The sequence below is a fragment of the Marmota monax genome, unplaced genomic scaffold (assembly GCF_021218885.2).
Source record: "Marmota monax isolate L192 unplaced genomic scaffold, Marmota_monax_Labrador192_F-V1.1 WCK01_AAM20220418_F8-fsc00020, whole genome shotgun sequence".
NCBI lineage: Eukaryota > Metazoa > Chordata > Mammalia > Rodentia > Sciuridae > Marmota > Marmota monax.
The window spans coordinates 20,765,103-20,791,244 of NW_026692912.1; the positions used below are offsets into that span (position 1 = coordinate 20,765,103).

The following is a 26,142-nucleotide window of genomic DNA, read 5'->3' on the forward strand; positions in this document are numbered from 1 at the left end:
CCTGGAATCCTCCAGGCTTCACCAAGCAGGGTAGAGGGGACAGGCTTGGAGGATGGCAGACAGCCCTGCTAGGCACACTTCACGCAGTCCAGAAGCCTGCCCTCTGCTGGCAGGACCACTCCCTGCTTAGTGCTGCCAGCTGGCAGGACCCAGGACGGCAAACAGGAATCCAAGGCTGAGCGGTATGGCTAAATCCATTTATTCCGAAATAAAAAGCAAAATAAACAGGAGCTGCATCACCAGGGCACCACAACCCCATCCCTGCCTCCTTCCTTTGTCCTATGCTATCAATAAATAAGTTTTCCAATCCCAAATAATTATTAGACCCTTCTCTCCATTTGCCAGCTCCAACTATGATACAGGGGGCAGTCCTACCCCAGAATTTACAAAATGATACACAGGTACAATATGTACACTGGGCGAGGGGAGGCCCACCCCCCCCAGCAGCCTCTGCCCTGCCTGGCCTACAGTTAGCCTCAACTGTCATAAGGCCTGAGAATTCTGCCCAGTAGCCCTGCCCAAGATACTTCTGAGGATGGGAGCCCTCAGGACTGCCTGCGCCCACGCTGCCCTCGCCTAGCCTTCAGTGACCCTAAATGTTTGAAGACCCATGAGAATGCTGCCCAGCTGACCTGCCAAAGTGCCTCTAAGACGGGAGCCCTGCTGAATGGAGGACTGCCCCCGCCAGACTCTGCCCCAGCCCCGCCTACAGTGAGCCCCATCTTTTTTTTTTTTTTTTTTAATATTTTTTAGTTATCAGCGGACACAACATCTCTGTTTTGTATGTGGTGCTGAGGATCGAACCCGGGCCGCACGCATGCCAGGCGAGCGCGCTACCGCTTGAGCCACATCCCCAGCCCGAGCCCCATCTTAAGGGCTGTGAAAATGCTGCCCAACTTGCCTGCCCCAAAGTGCCTCTTGTAAGAGGAGAGAGCCCCCTAAATGAAGGTCTGCTTGGTGAGGGCAAGGGGACCACTAGAGAGCCCTGCCCCTCTAGAAAATTATGAGCCTCTGGCTCTCTTTCTGGAGCAAGAGTCCAGAAATCAAGACTCAGCCCTAGCCAAGGTGGCAAAGGGTCTGCACCTGTTTGTCCCCTGTTAGGGGTCTTAACTTGCTAGTCCTAAGGGTAAAAGGGTAACTGGGAAGGAATGGCAGGGACAGGGGGGTAAGGGACAGATGGGGGAAAAGTCCCTGGCCCCTCCTCCCCGGCCTCCGACTTAGATGACCATGATCTTAACCTCATCATTGTCGTCGGCACGGTAGAAGAAGGGGACGCAGGGGTTGGTGCCCAGGCCGAGGCGTTCCTGGGGGTTCTGGATCTTGCGCAGCAGCTGTATGATCTGCTGCGCAGTGTGGTTCTCAGGGGGAGAAGCCGCCCCAGCCTCTCCTTGTGCCGGCTCCACGCTGTCAGCAAGGCTCACCTCTTGAAGGTCTTTGGAGAGAGGAAAGGCCTCTGAGCACGGAGCAGCCCTCTGCTGCTCCTCCTGTCAGCCCGTCCTGAGGTCTCTACTCACCACCCTGCTTGTCAGTTGCTCCAAATTCCTGGGGGCTTGCTGGCTCTGGAGTGGTGGTTTCAGCAGGACTCTGGGCCGCTGCCAGAAACTTGCCCTGCCACTCGTTACGCTCCCCCACAAGCCGCAGCACCAGCTCCTGCAGCTCCAGCAACTTGACCTGAAGGGAGAGATGCTCAGTATCCCGGCCCCCGCCCAGCCTGCAGGCCCGCAGAGAAGAGATGTTCAGGGGCTCCTACCTTCATCTCCTCCTTGTCCTGCGCCAGTCGGCTGATGTACTCCTCCTTCTCTCGGTGGCGCTCCTTCAGCACTGCCCTCTGATTTTGGTAGAGGGCAATATACTCTCCTGCAGGGAGGGCAGGGCACAGGACTCAGATGCTGGGGCTCCCCCAACAGGCCCCTATGCAACCCCCACTGCCTTGGGCCCCAGCTGGGCTCACCGATGGTATCCGTCTCTCCAGAGAGCTGGATGCAGCGATGTTCCAGTTCCTCCACCCGCTCCTTGAGCTCCACCTTCTCCTGCATGACCTCCAGGAAGCGGCTCTGAGGCCAAAATAGCAGGGTCAAGACTCAGGAGGGACCTGTCCTGTATCTACACTTCCTCTGTTGGGAAAGGCTCACTCACCTGCAGCTTCTCCATGGCCATCTGTAGAGCCTGGGTGCTCTCCCCAGACACACAATTGTCCCCACTCCTGGGGACCAGGGCTTGCTCTGTGGGCTCACTCTGGGATGTGGCTTCCAGATAAGCCAGGCGCCGGCAGCGTGTCTGCTGCTCCCTCAGCTGCCTGCGCAGCCGTGCCTTCTCTTCCTCGGCATTGGCTAGAGCCGCATTAAAAAATACCACCTAGAGGCAGACATGTCCTTTTTATTGAAAAAATGCTCGGGACAAACCAGGGAGCAGAGAGCAGAGCAGAGCAGCCCTCCCCTGGGCCTCAGTGGGTCACTATTTTTCCTAGGGGGGCACGTATCCAATCCCTGTCTCCACGGGAGGTGTGGGTGTTGGCGGAAATGGGAGTGGGAAAAACCAAGGTATCAGGACATCCAGAGGGACCACAGAGGGAGGCAGAAAAGGTGAGCTGGGGAAGGGACAGGAGAGCACAGCTCACCATGGCCTCTCGGCTGTCCAGGTCCTCTGGGATGGTCAAACTGGGCCGAGAAGCTGCCTCCTCCTTTTCTTCCTCGTCCATTTCATCTTCTACTGCAGACAGCCAGAGGGATCCCTCAGACAACCCAAGGGAAGGCCCAGGAAAAAAAGGGTCCACTTCTGCCCCCTCACTGTGTACCCCTGGGCCAGCCTCCCCAGAGATTAACAGCACGTTCCGAAGTCTTCCTCTAACTCCTCAACTCTGTTCCACCACAGTCCCTCTTCAGGCTCCCCTCCTCAGGATGGTTTCACTCACCTTCCCCAGGGAGAGCCAGGAGGCTCAGCTGGGCCTGTAGCTGTTGGTTTTGCTGACTGGTGGCTTCTAGGCGCTCCTACGGGATTGGGAAGAGAGTGAGAAGGCACAGAATGGCCACGTCCTCCACTTAGGGGCCCGGCCTCAGCAGCCCCCTCACCTGGGTCTCCTGCAACTCCTGGCGGGCCATCTCCACTGCCATCTTGCCCTGCACCTCCTCATGCTGCAGCCGGTCCATAAGCTGAGTCTGCAGCAGAACCTGCTTGTGCAGCGCCTCCTTCTCGGAGGTCAGCTGCTGATAGGCAGCCACGTGCTGTTGATAGGCTGCCACGTATTGATGCAGGTGAGACAGGTACTGGTCTCGCTGCTGTTGCAGACCCTGAGCCTCCTGGCTCTTCAGCTCCACCTGTGGGAAGGCCCTGGGTGTAAGGACAAGTGTGACTTGCTTCCAGTTCTTGATCCCAGCCCATAAGTGACGGTGGTGGTTGGTGGTGGAGGGTAACAGAGCCCCATGCCTCCAACACTTAGCCTCACGCTTTGTAACCATCTTTCCCCACCACCGGAACTTCAGGCCACAGATGTGGAAAAGCAAAGAGAGCCACACACCTATTAAGTGCACCCTACTAGTGCCCAGTAACTGAAGCTAAAGAAACCAGGGTTAGCTGTGTGAAGCAATAAAGCCTCCCATCATGGCTGTCTCTTCCCCTACAGTGAGGGCACATGGGGCAAGGGTTACCGTCTCCGTTAGCTCTCCCAGCTTCTCCTGCAGCTGACCCAACTTCTTGGCCAGCTCCTTCTTGATGTGCTGCTCTGACTGCAGCGCACTGGTGATCTCCATGTTCTCATTCGTCTGAACAGAAAGCAGGAATCAGTGCCATACAATGCAGCTAGAGACCCCAGGGTGTCCACCTGCCACAGTCAAAGAGTTATCCTTCCCCGCACAGACACCTGAGCGAGGCCTTTAGCTTGCAGGGTGCTTCACAGCCACCATGGGGGGCGGGGTGGGGTGAAGGCCAAGACAGAAAGGCCCAGAAGGACTTGATGGGGAAGGCCTGTGAGCCCATGGGCCACGCACCAGCCTCACAAAGCCGTTCTGCAGCTCCGCCAGCTGCTCCTTGAGCTCGCGGTTCTGGGAGAGCGCGCGGCTGATGGTGGTGCGGTCGTTCTGCATGCTCTCCAGAATCTGCTTGCGCTCCTGCTCGCCCCAGAGCTCCGCAGCACGCTCGAGCTCCAGCAGCCGCTCCTCCTGCTGCCGATTCAGGCGACTCAGACTATTGTTATCCTGCACCTGGGCATGGAGCTGTCCAGCCAGGTTCTCCAGTTCCTTTTGCAGCTGCTCCACATCTGCCTGCAGCTGCTGCTCTGCCTCTGAGGGCCCGGGTGGGGGCTCCACGGGTGGGGGCTCCACGGGCGGGGGCTCCACTGAGAAAGGAAGCACACAATAAGGGACTTGGACCTCTGGCTTTTCAGAACCCTCTTCGTGGGTCCGCAGCTCTTAATTCAGGCTCCTCACTTCAAACCTTGCCTTCCTAATAGTTCCTCATGCCTAGATGATGGTCAATCCTTCAAGTCATTTCCCAATATAGTTCCTTACACTGCCATGCTCAGGTCAACTGTGGGGGACTGGCAGTGGGCACACCATCCCTCTCTGAAGATGGAAACACACTGCTGCTCAGAGAGGTGATAAGATTTGCCATCCATCTCCTGGCACAGACCCCTTTCCCTCTGCCACAGTGTCCTTGAAATCACTCCTCTCCCTGGGGTAGTCTAAGCCACCCCCAAGTCCTCACACACTCCGGGCTCCAGGTGACCCTCGTCCCCACTCACCCATCTGGCTCTTCAGTTCTGCCAAGTTGGTCTCCAACTCCTGAACCCGACTCTCACTCTGTTCTTTCTCCTCCCTCAATGTGCGCAGCTGCCTCAGGCACAGGGGGAAAGAGCAGAGAGAGGGAGGGCATGGAGGACCCTGGCCCCGACTCCCTCTCTGCCCCCACCTCCAAAAATCCAGAACACGGACCCCTCTCCTGGTTGCACTCCACAGCAGGACACACCAGGGAAACCCAGCAAGCCATCTGAGGTCAGGCCTCACCTGCTCTGACATCTGCTGCATCCTCTGCTGCCACATGGCGTTATCTCCTTTCAGGTTCTCTGCATAGTGGTCTCTCTCCACCTGCAGTTGTTTCAGTAACTCCATCAGCTAACAAGAATGAGCACAGAAATTAGGAAGGACTGTCACTGGTTGTTACCTGCTCATGGCCACCTGGAGCCATCTTCCTCCCATATCCCTCCCTCTGCAAAGCCTACCTGCCCCACATGTTTCTCCAGCTGTGCCCGCTCCTCTACGACCTGCTGTAACTGCTGGTTACTATCAGGGGCTTCAGACCGGCTAGAGAACTGAAGTGGGGAAAGTGAGAAGTTTAGATCTGGGGAGCCCAGGTGTTCCACATGATGCCTCCACAGGGTGTGAACTAGATCAGTGTACGACTCAGGGTCATTACCACATAATAAAAGTGCTGGCTGAACCCCCAGGAGAGGGAACAGACTACTGGGTAACCACATAGAGGAAATCTACAACACGATGGTGTTCAACCAAGATGATTTAAAAACAAAAATTTAAAAAGCCATATCATTGAGATTCTGATTCCACAGGTCTGGGCAGGGCTCCCATTTGTGGATTTTAACCATCTCTGGAAGATTCTATGGCAGGACCAGATAAGAACCCAAATTTTCCAGCTCTTGGCTAGAGGCCACCCTGACAACCGCACGGAGCCAGTGCTCGGGCTGCTGGGGCTGCTGCCTCACTTGTTGCAGCAGCAGCTCAGACATCTCCAGCTTCTTTTGGAGCTCCTCCGCCCCCAGCTGCATAGCTGCTTTCTCTGCCAGCACCACACGGAGCTTCTCTTCCAATTCTGAGTTCTGCTGCTTCAGGTCCTCGTTATTTATGCTGTAATCAGAGGTAGCACAGTAAGGAATGCACCAAGAACAGGAAGAGAAATTTCGGTGACCAACCCATTGCCCTTGCCACACAACCACAGAACCATGGCATTAGAAGGGACTCCAGGAATCAGGAGTCACAGGTGACAGACCACAGAGAAGATACGAGTTGCCTGAGGCTGCCCCAGGAATGAAGCAGAGGCTGGGACTACAGTTTGGCTTTGGACACATCCAAGCCTATAAAACCTCCTCCCCATGTTCACCTCCCACCCCCTCCCCCACAATCTCACTAAAGTCCTGGACTGCCCATTCTCCTTCCCCTTCCTACTTGTTCTTGTACAACTCCAGCCTGAGGGCATCTCTCTCTTTGGTTAGCTCCTTGTTGTGCTGCAAATACAGAAAACAAAGTCAGGATCTGGCAGGCCAAAGAGGCAGCCAGCACTCTAACCACAATAACTATTCCAGAGTGACACATCCTCACCCTCAATCACACTTCACAGTTTTCCAAGGCATTGCTAAGCCCAGGGTTCGTTTATGTTTTCATGAGTGTTTGCTTTGATTTGTGTGATAGGGAGTATCCCAAGACGTTATCCCTGCTGGTATTTAATTCCTGGGCTCAAATGATTATTCTGCTCCTCTGTACTTGGGACTAAAGGTGTACCACCAAACTCGGCCTTGATTTGTTGTTTTCCTGGTGCAGGCAACAAAACCCAGGGCCCAAAGCATGCTAGGCAAGTGCTCTATCACTGAAATACATCCCAAGCCCTCTTGTTTGCTTTGACTTTTATTTATCTGTTTGTTTATTTTTTGGTGTTGGGGATTGAACCCAGGGGTGCTTTATCATTGAGGTACATTTCTAGCCTTTTTTATTTTTTTAATTTTGAGACAGGGTCTCACAAAGAGGTTGGCATTGAACTTGTAATTCTCCTGCCTCAACTCCCCAAGGTGCTGAGATCACAGGAGATCACCAGATCACCACCCTGCTTGACTACTCATTTGTTTTGAATAAGAACTCAGTAAGGCTCGGCATGGTGGCACACGCCTATAAGCCCAACAGTTTGGGAGGGTGAGGCAGGAAGATCGCGAGTTCAAAGTCAGCCTCAGCAAAAGGGAGGCACTAAGTAAATCAGTGAAAATCTGTCCCTAAATAAAATATAAAATAGGGCTGGGGATGTGGCTCAGTGGTTGAGTGCCCTCGAGTTCAATCCCCAGTACCAAAAAAAAAAAAAAGAACTCAATAAGGGTAGAAGAGATAGGGGAAAAAGATCTAGCAGATAAAAGATCTACAATGTATCTAATACTGGTGGTTACTGTTATTACTACTAGCTGTAATTATCTATACTAAGTGCTTCGCCAGGCATCATGCTAATGATCCCACTTTATCTTTATAACCACCATATGAGGCAGTTACTGGTTATCTCCATTTTGTAGGTGAAACACAGCCTGTAAGAAGCTAAGTGGCCTGTCTGGGATCACTTATGCAGAGCTCAAATTTGAACATCCTGGTCCCCACACAGGGATGGGGGTATAGTTAGAAGAAAGGAAGTTAAATCTGTTGTTCACAATTTGATTGGATGGTACATTCACATAGTCCAAAACGCAGAAGGTACAGAAGTGAAATGTCACTAGGTGTGGGGACATACACCTATAATCCCAGACTTGGGAGGCTGAGGCAGGAGGATTACAAGTACAAAGCCAGCCTCAGCAAGGACCTAAGCAACTTACTGAGACCCTGAGTCAAAAAATAAAAAAAGCTAGGGATGTGAACCCCTGGGTTCAATCCCCAGTACCTGCCCCCCCCACAAAAAAAGAAGTGATATATGTCTTAGCCACCCTGTTCCTCTCCCTGAGTTTATGTATTCCAGACATGTTTTATGTATATTACACACATGCCCCCTCTCTCTCCACAAACAGAAACATACTAAGTTCTTGGGAACCTTCACAGCCCATGCATCATATATCCCCTTCTCCTAGCACCTGGCAGAGGCCACAGCAGGCTAAGGGCATGATGGGCTTCCCACCCTCAGGGCTCCATATCCAGTGCTCACTGTGCAGAGCACCTGACTCATCCCCAGGCTTCCACTACCAACCACACCACACAAAGCAGCAAGAAACGGCCCATGCTGCATTCTGAGCAGCAAGATGCTCCATCCGCAGAAGGGCCCTTATGCTCACTCCTGCACTGGAAAGGTTAGGCTGCTGGTGGTGGGGCAGAAGGCTGGGCTCACCCTGTCTGCCTTCTTTTGCTGTGTGGAAACAGCAGACAGAGTCCGTTCCAGCTCTCCCACACGCTGTCGGGAAGACTGCAGACGGCCAGCAAGACCCTCAGACTCTCCTGGAATGAGAGGTCGAGATGAAGCCTCAAGAAATTACCCACAGGCCCGCCAAAGTGTCAGACTGAAGGTTGAAGAGGTCCCCGGACTCCCACCTGCTTTCTGCCTGGCTGCGTGCTGAGTATGAGCCAGGGCTGTCTGTAATTCTGCTTTCTCAGACACCAGAATTCCTATGGTCTGGATGTGAACCTTTCAGAGAATAACCAAAACAAGTGCTGAGGAGGAGGAAAGAGGTGTTTTCCAGGAAACATAAGGGACACATGGCACTGTCCACTCACCTGCAACTGTTCCCTTAGAGCTCCCTGCTCCTTTGCCAACTTCTCTTGACACGCCTTTTTCTCCTAGAGGCAGAGGAAGAAGCAGCTCTTACTGGGGGAGGCAGAGATGGAACAGCAAAGACCATGCCCCAGAGAACCTCAGTGGCCCAGGCAGGCCCACAAATGAGACCTGAGTATGAGGTACCCTGAGTGGGACAGGGTGGGCCATGGAGGGATGGGCAGTGAGCCTTATCCAGGCTAGGAGTGGGTAGGACAAGACTGCGGCCTCTACCTGAGTCCTACCCCAATCCCAGGAGCCATGCAAGAAGCAAACACAGAAATCACATTACTTTTTCCAGTTGATCCAGAGTGTCTTGGTTCTGCTGTTTCTGTGGGGAAAAAGTCAAAGGAAGGTAATTGGGGTTGATCCCTTTTATGCCACTCTCCAGATCAGGATGGGGCAGGCAAGTGCCAGGGATGGGTCTAAAAGAAGTTGTCAGATCCCATGGGGACATCAACTAATTCAAGCTCCCAAAGAAAGAGAATTTGGGTGTTGACTGGTGTTCGCTCACAGCTATGCATGGGAGGGGCTGAATCTGAGTTCTCTTTAAAGGACAATACCATAAATCTCCAGAAATGGAGTTGGAGAAACAAAGACTACCCCCTGCAGCTTGTGACTCAGGAGGGTGCGTTCCCTCGGCAACTGAGCACATCCTATGGGCCAGGTAAAATTCTGAACAGTAGGGCTTTAGGAAGAAGAAGGATGGACAAAGACCCCTCTTCTCCTTGGTGCTTATATTCCAATGAGCCTTTAAGTCTATAATGCTCAGAGCTGAAAGGGACCTTTGATTTCCTTTAATTCTACCTCTGTGGGAAACTCAAGCTCAGGGAGAAGTGGTTAGTCCAAAATCAAAGAGAGCAAATTAAGGACTGAACCAGGGCAGGATGCGGGGCTCCTGACAGCCATTTAGGCTTAGGCTCCTCCTGGAGCGACAACCTCAGGGCAAGTGGGGCAAGGACTCAAGGAATGGTCTTGAGGAGAGAGAGGACACAGAGAGGGAAGCAAAAGAAAGAGCCATGCGGAATGCTCTATGCTCTGAGGTCTCTCCAGCTGAGACCTAGGCCCCCCAGCACCCCATTCCCCTTGGCACCAGGGGCCCCCAGCCCCTTACTGCAGAGCCCCAAGGGAAACTGGAGCCCAGGATTGGCAGCATGAAACCAGGGGATCCCACTGGACTCTTACCAATTCCTCTATCTTGCTACTGAGTTGTTTGTTTGTTAGATAGCTGGAGTCCAGGGCTACTGCTAGCTCTTGGTACCGGCTCTGAGGCGCATGCAGAGAGGAGGAGTTGGAGGAGGGTTGGGGGAAGAGGTAGAGAGAGCATCATTAGGGTTGGGGGGTGTGTGGACTGTCTCAGCTGGCAGCAGGGCACCCAGGCCCCACTGTGGGAGAAGATAGGAGCTGGCCTGCAGGGTCCACTGGGCCAGGGGCCAGGGTCACTCACCTCCAGATCCTTCATGTTAGCAGATGATGAGAGGCCTTCTCCATTGATGTATGACGTAGACTAGAAGAGATGAGAGGTCACATGGAGATGCTCATTTCCTCTCAATGTCTAAGCCCTGACTTCCTTTCTTCCCTTTCAACTAGCAAAATCTTCCCTGGCCATGTTGGACCCCTATTCCCATAACCCCTTTGTGCCAACTTCTCAGGGTTCCTACGCCCCCATCAGGCTTCCCCCTTCCAAGCAGCTCTCATCTGTGTTTTTTGCACCTGAATAAATGATGGCATTAAACATATATATCCAGTCCCTTATCTGAACTTCTCCTCCCCACCTCTGCTCCCTTATGGACCCTAATTTCTTGGGTACCTCAGACACAAGACCATTGAGCTGTTGAGAAAGTTGTCGCAGGCTCTCAGTTGATGAGAAAGTCCTAGAGATGGAGACACAGGGTCAGGGGTAGAGATGGCTCCATGGGAAAAAGTTCATGGGTGGTGGCCATCCCTGACTCCTGTGGCCTAGGGTCTGCTGCCCCAGTAGGAGATACTCACTTTGTTTCATCCATAATATTAGGACCAATGTCGGCATCATGGTTCTGTTTGGGAAGAAACACATGATGTGGTCATTCAACTTCTAGTAAAAATCACCCAGGGACAGGGTGAGCCAACCTCATTCCAATAACTTTCCATCTCCCCAAACCTCAAAGAAAAGCTGGGTCTTGGCCTCCCCATCCCAGTCCCCAGGAAGAGCACCTGGCTCTAGAGACCAAGCTACTTGAAGAGAAGAGAGTCCGTATGAGCATTATCCTTTGGGAAGAGGATGAGTAAGCACACAGGAAGATAGTGGGAAAAAGGGAAAGGAACAAACCTGAGGTAACTCCAGGCTAGGGAGAGTAGAACCTGGGGAAGGGACAGGGCCAAGTGACACGCTGTCATCAGCAGCTGGTGGTGCAGGAGCAGTGTGGTCTTTGGGTGCCTGTCACAGAACAGGGGGAGGGGGTCAGGGGCCATATAGGAGAGAACCTGCTTCATTGCTATGGACACAAGGGTGCAGAGCAGGCAGGACATTGTTGCTGCAGTCAGAGGGACAGTCATATGTGCTGGGAGCATCTGGGGGTATAGATACCATTAGCCCAGGCTTCAGACTGCTTGGCAGCATTTCAGCCAGCCAAAGATCAAAGCAGGGGCTGCATGACCCCCTTCCTAAATACCTGAGGACCTTGTTCTCCCTGGGGCTCAGCAAAAGGTGGTACAGGCTTGGGCCAATGGCAGCCACAGCAGGTGGAAGGAAAGTGTGCCCAAGTCAGGGAGAAGAAATGCACTGTTCTTCTAGAGAATTACTGTGACCCTAACTCTGGGATCCTGCTGGGCAGAGACTATGGGTGATGGACTTGGTATCATAGTCCACTCCCTTCACCATAACCTAGTTCTACTAGAAATCATTGTCTCCATTATTCCCCATTTCTGGAGACACCACTATCTCTACTCAGGGGACTGCAATCCCATCTCTGCATTCCTAGAGGAGAAAACCTCTGTGGGAACCAGTTATTGATGCAGCGAGGCTTTGAAACACAGTAGGTCTTCACCTCCACAACAGAGGGGTAACAGGATGGGTGCACAATCTCAGAACACTAGCACAGACTAGGATTGTTCTGAAGAGAAAACAACTCCCTATGTGGCTGGCCCCTCACTAGGGCAAACACCAGACACACAGCTGCAGGACTTATTGAGGCTCCCACCTCACATGCCACTTTATATCCTCCAAGTTGACAAAGTGAGTCATAGCACCTGGGTAGACCTGACCGCCTGGGTGGGAACAGCTATGATGACTGGAAAACTCTTCAACCCGTCATCCCTCTCCCTATGCCCAGTTCCAAAAGGATCTGGCTCTGTCTTAGCTCTATTGCTCTGGCTTGGCAGATGTCCTTGGACAAGTTAGCTAAACAGAAAGTTCCAATACAATATCCGATGGAGGCCAATGCCTAGCCCTGTGTAACCAGACCATGCCCCTGGACTGAGCTACCTGCATTCCTGAAAGGTCTTCTATGACTTCATAATGACCTCATAATGCTGACCATGACCCTTCCGTTCCCTCTGCCTCCCCACTCTCCATGTGCACGAATGTTACTCACCTTTAATCTTCAAAGTGACCTCAAAGTGGCCACCTCCTCCATCCTTGAATCCATTCAGAACCAATTTCCCCTCACTTAAGTATTTGGGATGGTGCCACATTCTCCCTAGCTTCTCTCAGAAGCCTCTCCTCCCTATGCCTGCATCCATCCTATCTTGTGTCTGTTTTCGCCTCTGTTTAACAAAGTGCCTGTGCTTTGAAGGGCCAAATGAATATGGCCAGGTGTCCTCTGATTTTTAAGAGAGATTAGGGGCAGAGTTTTCTGGTCATTCATCTGTTGGTTAACCTCACATCCTTTTCAGTTAGTTGATCTGAAAAAAATAGCCTCAATCCTTGCAACTATAATGCAAACTCACTTTTTCTTAACCTTACATTCCCAAACTTCAAACCCAATGAAGTAATCAATTCAAGAAGATCACAAACTTTTAAGGTCTAATGATCTTTTAGGGATGGACACACAGAGGACAAGACCTAAAAAGTTTTGCTGTTGTTTTGTTTTTTAATCTCTCCCAGTCTGAAAGCACCACACTGGGCATTCAAAAGCTCAAGCTCCACACACCTTCTCTCAAAGTTATTCCCAAATTAGTTTTAGTCTTCAAGGTATGTTTCACCTTCTCCAAGATGATAAAAGATGTGGGGAAGGAAAAAAGCCCAATCAACAAAGCAAGTGAAGAAGCAGATGTAAGCAGGCTGAGGGTTAATGGCAGCAACATAAAATAAGCCAGAGGCAAATGATCCCCAAACCAGAGAAGCCTCAGAGGCATGCACAGCTGGGAGAGAGGAAGCCAAAGGGTGGTCTCGGCACTGCCTCACCTTCCACTTGTCCAATGGGGGGAGCGCTACCCCATTGGAATGGTTAAGGTCGGACACCAGCACCTTCAGAATGTCCTGAATCTACAGGAGGTGAAAAGGGAAAAACAAGGGTGGGGGGAAAGAAAGAAGTGGCTTAGAGAGAGGCAAGAAAGTCAAGGGAAGGGAGAAGTTGGTTTAGGAAAATGAAATGCTGAAGAAGAGCAAAGGAGACCAATACCAGGGCCTGTGCCATCCTTCCAAAAAGCCACTTGCTGCCTTGCCAGAGCTAGCAATCAAAGTAAACAAATAGTAAAATTCCGAGTGATGTAGTCAAGTTACCTGACCAGTGCAAGTCTTAATATGCACATGAGACCCTCTCCTCAGGCTTAGGATGCAGGGCGGAATCTGGAAGAGCTCCAGACGCCCATCTCCATTTCAAAAACCAGACTCCCAAGTAAGGGTTCACTAGAACACAGGGAGCTAGAGCTAAAAATTAAGTTTGAAAAACAATGATTTAATCCAACCATATCATCTTACAGATAAGGAAACTGAGACCCTGGAAGAAAATAATTTTCTGAGGTCACCCAGCAAGCTAATAGCAAAAACAGACTCAAAATTCAGACATTCTTCCAATCCTGGAGCCTGGGGCTCTCCTTGCCACACCCTGGGGCTCTTGCAGTGATGCATCCTAAAAGAAGAGCCTGATGGCAAGCAGCTGTTCTCAATTGCCTGGCTTCCCCCTGGCCCACAAGGCTGAGGAAACCAAATAGCAACTACCATTTATTGAATGTTTACTCCAAACCTGACTCTCTATTAGGAAATAAACATAAAAACAATAAATCTCATTTAAGCTTCATAAGTGTACATAAAAACTATTATATTTTTTTTTTCAGTGCTGAGGATTGAACCCAGGGGCCTCGTACAACTGAGACACCCCCAGCTCTCAAAAACCAAAATTCTTTTTTTATAATGTTTTTGGAGTTTTAGACGGACAACATGTCTTTATTTTTATGTGGGGTTAAGGATCAAACCCAGTGCCTCACATATGTAGGCAAGCACTCTGCCACTGAGCTACCACCCCAGCCCCTCAAATCCAGAGTTCTTTTTTTTAATTTTTTTGTAGTTGTAGATGGACAGCATACCTTTATTTTATTTGTTTATTTTTATGTGGTGCTGAGGATTGAACCCAGTGCCTCACACATGCTAGGCAAGTGCTCTGCCACTGAACTAGAGCCCCAGCCCTCAAACCCAAAATTCTTAACCAATACCTGACACTTCTTCAATCTTAACCATTACCCTTTTTGCCCTTTGAACCCCCAATCCCTGGGAGGCTGACCAGCTAAAACTCACATCCTCAGGTGAATGACAACCACCAGCAGTGGTTGTCTCAGGGCTACTGCCATTTTTTATCTTTTTTTTCTTCTTTGCTCCTGCAGGAACACCAGGACTGTTCTTCTGCTGATACTCTCTCAGCTGTGAAAAGGAGAAGCAGTGACACTCATGAGAATGAGCCCCTATATTCACATCTTCCTCTATAATTTTTATAAAATATTCTTATGTGTACCATCTGATGTAATGTCATCAACAATGTCACAAGGTGTTTCAATGATTAAGGACTGAAAATATGGACTACAAACATGAAGTTTTTTATAAAGACAATAATGGAGTTCAAGTTCAATCTTCTGATTCCCAGCTCTGGAGTTCGCCATAAAGCAGCAGCTCCCAGGGGCAAGCCAGAGGTAGGGGTGGATAAGTAAATATTAAGTAAGCAGGAACTGTACACTGGGCAGTTCAGAAGCCAAACATTGGAGTCCTGCTTATACCTCTGTTAAAGCTGCACACCAGTACTTCCCAAAGTTTTACAAATCAACATATCCTAACAGAAGGCAGTAAAGACACAGCCCCAGCGAATCTGGCAACAGAGCACACCCAAATATCATTTCAGAGAGGTCTATTACAATCTTAAAAATCTATACAAATGTCATCTCTCTATATATTAATGTCTAATCGCTCTCAAGAAAATAAAATGATGCTTCAGAGAGATGCCTCACATTTATTATCCCAGAGCACTCCGCACCCCAAGTTGTGAAGATGAATTGGGGAAGATGCAAACTGTGAAGCTCAGTTCCCAGGACCAGTTCCACATTAGACAAACAGACCTCACTCCAGCAAACACTGAATGAAGGGCACCCTGGTCCCAGAATCTCAGCGAATTCGAATGTAAAGATGTCAGGAAAAAAAAATTTTTTTAAGCCACTCTGGAAGGTAGACACCTGGGAGAAAAATCCCAGGTTTAGGAAGAACCCAAACCTGTTCTTCCATGGTCATCGGGAGATACTGTCAACGTTTTTATTAGCTCATTGGTGAAGTGTGTAGGCTTTCTGAGTTATCACTGTGTGAGTTGGAAGTAAGGAAGCCTAAAACCTCTCAGCACTAGGTCCCACAGACCTGAGAGTTCCCTTCCAGGTGGAAATCTGTGCCCAGACCAGACAAGCCCAAAGGGAATGAAGACACTTAGGGGACCAGGTCGGAAGATCACAGGCCGAGCTCGCGGTGGTAATGACAGTTCAGAGGGGGGCTGTGACGTAACTACATTCCACTCCTCCCTACCGACGCCCGAGTCGCTACTCCACGGTGGGGGAGGGGAGCGCAGGGCTGGGACCGAGGTCCTTAACGACCAGGGAGCCCAGGGAGATCCAATTTGGGGCGGCAGGAAGCCGGGGCCGCGCCTGGAGCGGAGAGCCCTGGAGTCACCGGCCAAAGTCACCCAGGGGCGACTGGCGAGGGCGGGGGCTGGGCTGTTGAGGGGGCGGGGCTGGCTGAGAAGACTTTAGTAGGGGGAGCTGAGGGGCGCCCAGGGGCTCGCCCCGTGTGCCTCAGGAATGGCACAGACTCTGGCCACTGTCCGGCCGTCGGAAGGACTCGGTCTGTCTGGCTCGAGGGGCCGCGACCCGGCGCGTTTTACCTTTTTCTTGGCCGCGGCCAATTTGCTCTGTCTGGTCTCTTCCGACATACCGGGGCGGGGAGGGGAAGTGGGGGGGGCCACGTCACCAAGATCCCAGCATCCAACGCGAAATTGCTTCCGGTAGCTAAAGCGGCACGAAGCGAAACAACCTGGGGAGGCGTATCCAGGGCGGTTCTAGGCGTCCGTGGTGGGCGTGGCCTAAATTCTCCAAGCTGATTGGTTAACAAGAAATATGACTGGGAGAGGGGCGTGGCCAGGCCACCGCGAGCCGCGGTGGGCGGGTGGAGTCACAAAGAAAGCTGCGCGCGCGCGCAGCCGCTGTCCCCGCCCACTCCGGGAAGGGGCGGGGACTGCGCTCGCTGGGTGCGCGCGCAGCTTTTCGTGCGACTGTTCCTGGCTGCGGCCGCCGAATTCTTTTCATCCCGAGCACCTGAGGCGTCATTCTCCAGTCCTCGCCCTGGATCCTCCTGCACCACAGAACCTCCCGGCCCGGGGGCCTCGGACCCCGGGGCTCAGGAGGTGGGTGAGGAACTGGCATTAGTCCCTTTCCTGATTCCTTGTAGCTCCTCCCCGGACTTCCAGAAATCCCCTTCAGCACCCCCCACCCAGCCCTCCTAGCACTCTCTTTCCCACAACCCCTCCTTCCTCGAGGGTCCCGGCCCTGATTCCGGGAGTGTAGCTCCCGGCTGCACCGGTCCGGTCACCCTTACTTCCCAACTGCTGCTCCTCCTGCATCCGCGGTTCCCGGTTCCTTTCCAAGCGGCTCGCGGTCCCACCAAGCCTTTTCCCTCGGCCTTCTCTCTAGGACTGAACCCGGACAGAACCGAAGTTCCCGCGGGGCCTTCCGATCCCCTGTGAGTATATCGGTGCCCCACCCTCCTCTCCATCCCACTGCAGCCCACGCTTCAACGACTTGTCCCAGCGGGATCTGTTCTGCTGAAAAATCCCAAGTCACTTCGCAGTCCCTTCCCTTCCTCCTGCCCTCCAGTCTTCAAAGGGCTGTGCTGGCCTCCCCCTCCTGCCTCAGCTGCTTTTTCCCCTCCCTTACTCCAGTCCTTCTGCTAAGGTATTTCCCTTCACCCAGCCCCGCTTTTAATCTTCCCCCCAGCTCTTGATGTTCGTGCGGTCCACTCTTTTAGCTTCTAATCTCCTTTTCAAAAACATCCTCCTCCTTTACTCTGATTACCCATGATGGGGTTTCCATCACCCCTCTCAATTAGATCATGAAAGTCTTGGTATTTGTTCATTGATGAAGCTCCTGCCCTTAACTGGGCACCTGGGATGCTCTGCCAACCAATTTCTTCCCTCCAAGAGCCACAGGATGAGGAGGAAACAGACTAAAAAATTCTAGGATAGTATGAGCCTGGTTTGAAGAGCGGGAGCCCAGACTTTAGTTGTGCAAGGAAGCCTCCCTAGAAATGGTGAGGCTGAAGGTGAGACCTAACGGATAAGTGGCAGTAAGCCCAAATGACAGGGTGGGAAACCACAATCTGTGAAAAGCATCAGGTTGTATGATATTTTCTCCCAGGGAAACAGTGTGGACTGCCTTTGACCTCCCTGTATCCTCATTGGATTCCAAATCATGCCTTGCTTGTTCTCTGAATTCATTCCTTCCCTTTTTATTTATTTTTTTAAACATTTTTTTTTTAGAAGTAAAAAAGTTGGACACAACCCTTTATTTATTTATTTTTATGTGTGCTGAGGATCAAAACCAGGACCTCGGGCCTGCTAGATGAGCACTGTACCCCTGAGCCACAATCCCAGCCCATCATTCTTTCCCTTTTTAAAAACAAGCCTTTGCTGGGTGCTGTGGCCCATGCCTTGTAGTCCTAGTGGCTTGGGAGGCTGAGGCAGGACTGAAAGTTCAAGGCCAGTCTCAGCAATTTAGCAAGATCCTGTCTCTACATAAAATATAAAAAGGCCTGGGAGAGCTGGGATTGTGGCTCAGCAGTAGAACGCTCACCTACCGTGTGTGAGGCCCTGGGTTCAATCCTCGGCATCACATAGAAATGAATGTTCAACTGCAACTAAAAAATATTTTTTAAAAAGGGGGGGGGGCCTGGGGTTGTGGCTCAGTGGTTAGGAGCCCCTGGTTTCAATCCCTGTTATATTAGTTAATTAATTAATTAAAAAAGGATTCATGGGACTGGAGATGTAGCTCAGTGTAGTGTGCTTGTCTAGCATGCACGAGTCCCTGGATTCCATCCTCAACACCACAAAACAAAATAAGACTTTAATTTAAAAAAAAAAGTTTAGACATGGGGTTCTCACTGTGTTGCCCAGGCTGGCGTCCAGCTTGGGTTAAGCAACCTCCTCCTGCCTCAATCTCCCATGCACTGGGTCTTCAGGCTTGCATTACCATGCAGGGATGTAAGAAGGCTTTATTGAGCACTTTATTCCAATTAGCTTACTCTAATATATCTCCTAAGTCCTTCCGGTAACTTTTGAGGCAGATACTTTATCATCCCCATTTTTGACCTGAGGTCTCTGAGTGCCAGAGACAAAGTCTCACAGGCAGAGCTGATGAGTTTGAACTGCAGCAGTCTCCTCCTACAGCCTGAGTGAACCCTCAGCTTTGTCTCCTTCCTCTGTTTTTCTTTGCCTTCTTGACTGGCCCCTCTGCCTCCTGCCGCTCCTTTTATAATATGGAGTGTATCAAGGATTGAACCCAGAGGTGCTCTATCACTGAGCTACATCTCCAGCCCCTGTAATTGTTATTTTGAGATAGGATCTTGCTAAGTTGCCGAAAAAACCTGCAGTCTCCTACCTCAACCCCCATTATAGGTATGTGTCACTGTGCCTGGCTCTGAGTAGTTTCTCCCTTCTCTCTCTGCTGTTCTTTTTCTGCACACTCCCTCAGAAATTTCTGTCCTGTGTTTCCAACTTGCCCCAGTGCACATGACTCTCTAACCCTTACTTTCTGTGGACACTTAGAGCTGCCTACAGAGTATCTTTGTCTTCCTATTTATCCAGTCTGAAACTGCTGTCCTGTTAGACACTCCCTTAGGACACTTTTTATGATTAACATATCATTCACTCATTCATTTGACAAATGTTTATTGAGTGTCTGCTATGTGCCAGATACATCTATAGACTCGGTGCTATCAGGGAACAAAACAAAGTCACTGTCCCCATGGAGTTTATCATAATAACAGGTGTATGAAAATACTTATGAAATGTACTTTAGGTGTTGAAATGCAATACAACATCAGGACAGGGTGATGTAGGTGAATGAGGCAAGTGGTCAGGGAAGGCCTTTCTCGTGAAGTGACATGTGAGTAGAGCTTTAAATTAGGTCCTATCTGGAGGATTGACCTAATTGTTGGGTCTTTTCTCTTTGGGCCTAGGATATAAGTTCCTTGAAGACAGGGGCCAGGCTGGATATCCACTATTGTTGAGTGACCAGTTATGAGCCACTGAACCACCAGGAGCAGGAACAAAATCTTTTATTGCCTCTTGTATCCCATGTAGACCGTTCATCCAACATACACTTCCTAAAGATTAGCCACATACTAGGCACTAGCTGTTGTGGCTTTAGAGCCAGAAAGGACAAAGATGAACTGTAGCCCCATGGAGGGTTATGCTATCTGGTGACATTTGCAGACTTAAGAAGAGAACCTAAGAAGGAGACCTGGAGTGCATTCTCTGGAGTCATTTTGGGGGCCAGGGTGGGCCATTTAGCTAGGATTAGGTTTGGCCAGCAGTGAAAGAAAACTCTAGATAACAATGGCTTTAAGAGTCACTAGAGACCTAAACCTCCATCTGTCCTACCACATCCTCAACATGTGGCTTCTGCCTCATTGTGCACGATTTCTGTTCAGTTCCAGCTTTACCTCCACATTTCAGGCAGCAAGAAAAAGGAAGGCCAGAGAAAGGTGCCCTCTCCCTGGAGCGACTTTCCCCATTATATATATATATATATATATACATGTATATATATATGTGTGTATATATATATATATATATATATACACACACACACACACACACACACACATATATTTCACTTCTGATAAAGTTCTGTTTGGCAGAATTTAGTCATAGGGCCACTCTAATTCCAAAGGAAACTAGGAAATGTTTTATTTGGGGGCTTAGGAGTCTATTACTAAGCAAAAGTGGGGGGTGGCTATTGGGGGACATCACATAGGCTCTGAATGGTAGATAACTGGTCAGTCCCACTGATGACTTTTTATGCCACTCAGAGGCCATCTTCCAAGTCTGGCCCGGCTGCAGGAACTGGTGAGGAGTCCTTGCACCATGAAATTCAGAAACTAAAAGAGAAAAAGAAGATGTTGGAAAGGGAGATCTCCCAATTAATATCTGGGTAAGTCTTTTGGGGCTCCTTAGCATGGTTTAGATAACTTTTGTGGGGGACACAGCTCATTGTCTGGTGTACACAAGGCCCTGGGTTTGACCCCAGTACCACAAGAAACAGCAACAACAGAAACTTCAACTATGCTCTGTAACTGATATGGTCACACTGGCTTGGCATAAAAAAAGAATGGCAGGGCTGGGGCTAGGGCTCAGTGGTAGAGAACCTACGTAGCATATTTGAGGCACTGGGTTCAATTTTCAGCATCACATATAAATGAATAAAATAAAGGCCCACCAACATCTAAACAAAATATTAAAAAAAGAAAAAGAGCCGGGCGTGGTGACGCACGCCTATAATCCCAGCAGCTCGGGAGGCTGAGGCAGGAAGATCTTGAGTTCAAAGCCAGTCTCAGCAAAAAGCAAGGGGCTAAGCAACTCAGTGAGACCCTGTTTCTAAATAAAATACCAGATAGGGCTGGGATGAAGTGCCCCTGAGTCAATCCCAGTATCAAAGAAAGAAAAAGAATGGCACCATTGGATTCACCAGAGGCCTCAGCAGCCTCGCTGGAGGAGTGTTGGTTGGGCTGGAAAAAACTTGGAAATGAGAATTGAAAACTGTCCAGGATAGAGTCACTCTTCTAGTCTCTCTCAAGCTGCATTCTGTCCTCAGCTTCCACCTACACCCAGATTGTATTCTGGCTGGGAGGAAGGCTTTCAGTGCCTAAGGCAGGCTGGCTTTTCCGTTCTCCAAGCCTCTTGCTGCAGCCAGCCATGGAATGTCGTTTCACACTTAATGGATTCTGTCTGGATCTTGTGTCCCATCTGTGAGTCCCTCAGCTATGGCCAGGGTTACCTAGGGAACAGGGCATGCAGAGCAGATCCTCTACCAGCTACAAGCTTCAAGAGGTAGCGTCTCTGCTACCATCACTGTGTTCCCAGTGCCTCACACCTAAAAGTCCAGTAGTGAACATTTGCTGCCCAGCTCAGATCCTTATCAACTTTCCCACGGTGCTCTCTCCCTTTCTCTCGTTGCTCACCCTAGAGGCTACAGTGAGGATGAAATGGAGGAACACATCTCCCTGCTTCACGAGTATAATGACATCAAGGATGTAGGACAGATGCTGCTGGGAAAGCTAGGTGAGCAACAGGCTCTAGAGGAGCCACCAGGGATCCAAAGGTGTCCCCTCCACTAGCAGTGTTGGGTTTTGCTCCTGAGCCTCCAAACTTGCCAACCCTCCTGTTCTTCTCAGCTGCCCTGCTCTTAGAATGCCCCAGCCCCTCTCCTCACCAGCCTCTGCCCCCTCTGGCCGCCCAGCAAAGCAGTAATACAACTATTCTTACCTGAGTCCCAGGGATTTTTCCTCAAGCACAGAGCCTTCTCTGAAGTGCTTTAGACCAGGACTTAACCCATCTGCAAGATCATGAACTAAGGTTCCCCCTTCTTCGGGGCCTACAGAGATACCATCTGTGTGGCTCAGGTGTCTGTCCAAAGAGGCAGGAGGTGCAAGAGCGACCCTTTGTGGCTTCAAAGAGTATTCTGTTCCTCCTCGAACTAAATCTTGCTATCCAGAGAGTTTTAACCAAGGCAGACATACCTGTGTGTCTCCAAAGTAAGGCTGATTTGAGGTAAGGAAATGTGCAGATGGCCTTGTACAGACCCTCCAGGTCCATCAGCTGGCCTGGCCTGGTGGACAGCCTGGCATCCAGCAGCCTGGGTATCGTTCAGAGCTGCCCAGTTGCTGCATGAGTTCTGCACTTAGTGCAGGAAGTCGTGACAGCATCCAAGCTTCCACGGCAGAGAAGAGTCCCGTTTTCCCCTGTGTTTTGTTGGAGAATGGATCCCAGTGCAGGAGAAAACGAGGAAAATGGATGAAGGGCGAGTGATCGGGGGCCCAAGAAGAAAGGATGTGAGGAGAGTGCTGCTGAGTGGGTGGAAGCATTCTACTTAGAACTCAGCTTGAGACCTGCTATTGTAGGGTCCATGTACCTGGAGCCAGTGGCCTATCCCTTTTTGGTTTATTCAGCGAGTATTTTGGGGGCACCTCCTCTGTGCCAGGCACTGCACAGATCTTACTTTGGTGAACAGACACTTGAAGGTCCTGTGGCTTGAGTTGTAGTGTCGTGAGGGTGGGGTGGAATGGTTGGTAAGTAAAGGAACACGTCAGATTAGTGATACAATGTGTTAAGAGCAGAGCTGAGGAGAGACCTCGGTTGCAAGTGAGGACAATGTAAGGTGCTCCGAGGAGCCTGAGGAGAACCCTTCCCAGTGCCGGGGAGATGAGTCTCTGAAGCAGCAGGAGGCGCAGCTCACACAGGCCACAGACCAGCAAGGGCTGTTGCCTGGGCTATGCTAAGATGTTGGGTTTTCAGCAGGTCTGAGAGACAGTCAATTTTCACTAAAATTCTTGTTTTGTTTTGTTTTGCAGTTATTGGGAATTGAACCCAGGAATGCTCTGTCACTGAGCTCTCCATCCCCAGTCCTTTTTCATTTTTTGAGTCAGAGTCTCACTAAGTTGCACAGGCTCCCTCAATGTGGGATCCTCCAGAGTCATTGGAATCACAGGAGTGTGCCACCAAGCCTGCCTTTTTTTTTTTTAAATGGTACCAGGGATTAAACCCAGGGGTGTTTAACTTCTGAGCTACATTTCCAGCCCTTTTTTATTTTTTATTTTGAGACAGGGTCTCACTAAGTTTCTCAGGGCCTCACTTGCTGAGGCTGGCCTTGAACTTGTGATCCTTCTGCCTCGGCCTCCTTAGCCACTGCGATTATAGGCATTCACCGTGGCTCTGACTTTTTTTTTTTTTTTAAGATGGACACAATATCTATACTTTATTTTTATGTGGTGCTGAGGATCGAACCCAGTGCCTCACATGTGCAAGGCAAGTGCTTTACTGCTGAGCTATAATCCCAGCTCCCTCTGACTTTTTTTTTTTTTTTTTTTTTTTGAGATGTGTTTTCTCATTATTGCCCAGGCTGGCTTCCAACTCCTGGGTTCAAGTGAACCTCCCACCTCTGCCTGTCCAGTAGCGGGGGTTACAGGTGCACATCACTGCCTGGCTTCCGTTTATAGTTCAGGCAAGGACTTTAGCTGTTCTGTGTGGTGAAGGATTCTGGGGAGCTTCATTTCACTCTGGAATGAAGTGAGTGTCCAGGGAGTCAGGTGCTCACGGCGCAAGTTCTGAACACAGTATCTGGTGCGTGGAAGGCTCAAGTGTGAGCTGTGGGCAGGGCCCACAGGGAGAGGCCTAGAAGGAGAAGCTTTTACCTTTGCCACTGGGTGAGGCGTAAGTGTGAGCACTAGCTAGAAGCCAGGAGTGCTGTCCTGTGTGGGTCAGGCCAGTGATGCTGGCCTGGGGTTTGGCTTACTTCCTTCTACCTTTCCCTACTGGACACTCATTCATTTTTCTCCATTTCAGCCGTGATCCGAGGTGTCACCAGCAAAGAGTTGTATCCAGAATTTGGTCTGGACGTGAATGACTGAGCTGAGGCTCAGCCTCAGGTCCAAGACCCACAGGGACAGGTGGATGTGGACTTGAGAAGCAGCAAGAGCCCAGCCAGTGCAACACTAAGTTTCCAGTGAGAAAATGCTAGAAGCCCTTTGCTGAAGATCCCAAATGAAGTAAGGAGGGAGCTCAGAGAAGAGGGAGTCAGGGAGGAAGGGGTATTCCCAATTCTAAGGTTCCTAAAATGTCCCTGTGATCCTGTGTATCAGCATGTGTATTCCATTTGCTAATAAACATGAGCAATCTTGGCATCAGTCTGTATACCAATTCTTTCTCCCTCTAATCCCTGTTCCTACTTGGGGGAGAGAGCCTGCTTTGGGTTTTAACATCCTTACACCTATTGTCTCTAATGCTCAAGAGCATTCTGTGAGGAATTAGTTTACTGTCCCATTGAGGCTCAGCATGTGGGAGACCAATCTGGGAAGTGACTGAGTTAACTCCCCTGCTGGGCGATGTAGCCTCAGGCACCCATGCTGCTAGACAGCCCCACTCTCCTAGGGTTCCCCTGTGTCTTTGTGCATGGGCGTGCCTTCCTACAGCCCCATGGGTGGAGCTGTGCTCACTGTTCCTTTGTAATATAACCCCTTGCCCTGTTTGGGATAGAAAGGTCCATGGAAATGCCTTGTGTGTGTCCCCTTCTCTTACTGTGCCCTTGGGTGTGGCCTTCCTAGATGTCAGTCAGCTCGCTGACAGCAGACATCATGAAGCTAGTCTCAGCCCCCTGAAACCTGACCCCTTGCCTTATTTGAATAGCTTCTCAATTAAAAGGGGTCAGCGTGTGCTCTCACTCTCTCTTTCTGTGGGCCCTTAAGGTCAGAGGAGCTGTCATAGCACCCCCAAAGAAAAAGGTATTTGTGTCTCTTGTGCAGTTATTTTGCGCAGCCCAGTCAGCCCAGTTCCCCTGGAGTGACCCCTGAGTGTTTTAGTCGTGAGCAACCCAGCATCAGAGAGAGTGATTACCCAAGGTCACAGAGCCATAAATGAGAGAGCAGAGATTTGAAGCCAAGTCTGACTCTGAAGCTGGTGCTCTGCAGTACTGCCTTCCTGGGTTGGTGGGGTTCTTTTTTTTTTGGAACTGGGGGTTGAACCCAGGACTTTGCGAATGCAAGGCAGACGCTTTGCCACTGAGCTACATCCCAGCCCTGCCTTCCTGGGTTGGGAAGAAGCTTGGAATGAGGAATGACATCACTTGAACTTGCAGTCCTCCTATCTCAGCCTCCCAAGTCCCTGACATTACAGGCCTGTTTTGTATTAGTATATTAATGTTCAATTTTTGGAAAAACATAATTATCCTCTTCTAAAATTTAGCCATTTTGATTATATACAGTATTCCTTTTATAAACCTTTTGCAATTTCCTTAGAACCTTTACAACTGGCTCAAACCTATGACACTTAAACTTTCTATTTTGACCTGTATTGCCTTCATCACATGCTGGAATAGTTTAGTCAGTCTGGAACAAAAATTTCACTTTTGCCAATTTTTTTTTTTTTTTTTTCACTATTTGGTGAGTCACTTTGTTGCCACACTCATGTCAATCATCAAGCCAAATCTGATGAAACTAAACTCTGAAAACAAAGTGCTTTTTAAAAATTATCTTTGATAAAATTCAGGATGACTGTAGAAAGAAAAAAATATGTTTCTAATAAAACACTATAACTTATTAGATCATAGCTCTATTTGTTGTGTTCAGATTCTTGAAATCTACATGCAGACTGGACTAAATCCAAAATTCTTCTAGTTTCCTCTAATATCTGGCTGTAACTCTCCAGTCAAAAATTCAAACTTCTCTTTTCCTAACGTCCTATAAACTAAGCCAGACCCAGTGATGCACACCTATAATCCCAGTGACTCAGGAGGCCACGGAAGGAGGATTTCGAAGTTTGAGGCCAACCTTGGCAAGTTAGCAAAACCCTGTCTGAAAATATAAAGGCCTGGAGATGTGGTTCAGTGGTACATGCTCCTGGGTTCATTTTCCAGTACCAAAAAAAGTCCTATAAACTGAACAATTAAATGTCCGTTTCAAGAGGACAAGCCTCGTCCCCAAAGTGAAAACCACAAAGTGGACGTGGACCAAACCATAACCAGAGGTATTTGAAGTACAAACCAAGATGAGGAGTTGACATCAGAACTAGATGCCCTAGCATAATAGCAGCTTTGCCCCTCCTAAATTTTTCCTTGTTTATGGCTATTTTTTCCACTTGATATGATAATGATGTAGTCAGAATTTCACAATCATAACTCAGGAGGCTGAGGCAGGAGGATCTCAAGTTTAAGGCCAGTGTGGGCAACTTAGCAAGAACCTGCCTAAAAATAAAAAGGGCTGGAGGTGTTTCTTAGTGGTAAAGCACCCCTGGGTTCAGTTCCAGTACTGCCCCTAAAAATAAAGTAAATGAATTTTCAGAATCAGTAACTACTATGGATAACTTGACACAACCTGACCTAAGAATCCTTTAATCTACCTAGTGGGTAACTTGGGTAACATCCCCAATGCAACTTTTTATTCAA

At 49.8% G+C, this 26,142-nt stretch overlaps 2 protein-coding genes across 7 annotated transcripts; one reads left to right on the forward strand and one right to left on the reverse strand.

The window, feature by feature from the left end:
• Window positions 1-183: 183 nt before the first annotated feature.
• Golga2 (golgin A2) lies at window positions 184-15,920 on the reverse strand. 6 transcript variants are annotated; one of them, XM_058581792.1, is made up of 27 exons: window positions 15,819-15,920; window positions 14,204-14,326; window positions 12,875-12,955; window positions 10,799-10,906; window positions 10,483-10,526; window positions 10,301-10,364; window positions 9,938-9,997; window positions 9,676-9,756; window positions 8,783-8,821; window positions 8,454-8,516; window positions 8,271-8,364; window positions 8,071-8,177; window positions 6,171-6,229; window positions 5,711-5,852; window positions 5,213-5,302; window positions 4,998-5,105; window positions 4,736-4,823; window positions 3,984-4,315; window positions 3,645-3,758; window positions 3,069-3,314; window positions 2,912-2,987; window positions 2,618-2,709; window positions 2,137-2,355; window positions 1,952-2,054; window positions 1,751-1,857; window positions 1,515-1,671; window positions 184-1,432 (listed from the first exon to the last, which is right to left on the reverse strand). In XM_058581792.1, the coding sequence occupies exons 1-27, from the start codon at window positions 15,864-15,866 to the stop codon at window positions 1,218-1,220; spliced, it is 3,060 nt and encodes a 1,019-aa protein (XP_058437775.1). In that variant the 5' UTR covers window positions 15,867-15,920; the 3' UTR covers window positions 184-1,217. The 6 variants fall into 6 exon arrangements, with proteins under 6 accessions (XP_058437775.1, XP_046307904.1, XP_046307899.1 ...); XM_046451948.1 differs by having other exon boundaries at window positions 2,618-2,706; window positions 3,984-4,330; XM_046451943.1 differs by having other exon boundaries at window positions 3,984-4,330.
• Window positions 15,921-16,050: 130 nt separating this feature from the next.
• Window positions 16,051-23,890, forward strand: Swi5 (SWI5 homologous recombination repair protein). Its single transcript, XM_046451783.1, has 5 exons — window positions 16,051-16,337; window positions 16,624-16,672; window positions 20,021-20,142; window positions 21,175-21,269; window positions 23,550-23,890. Exons 1-5 carry the CDS (start codon window positions 16,051-16,053, stop codon window positions 23,612-23,614), a joined length of 618 nt encoding a protein of 205 aa, XP_046307739.1. The 3' UTR covers window positions 23,615-23,890.
• The last annotated feature ends 2,252 nt before the right edge of the window (window positions 23,891-26,142 follow it).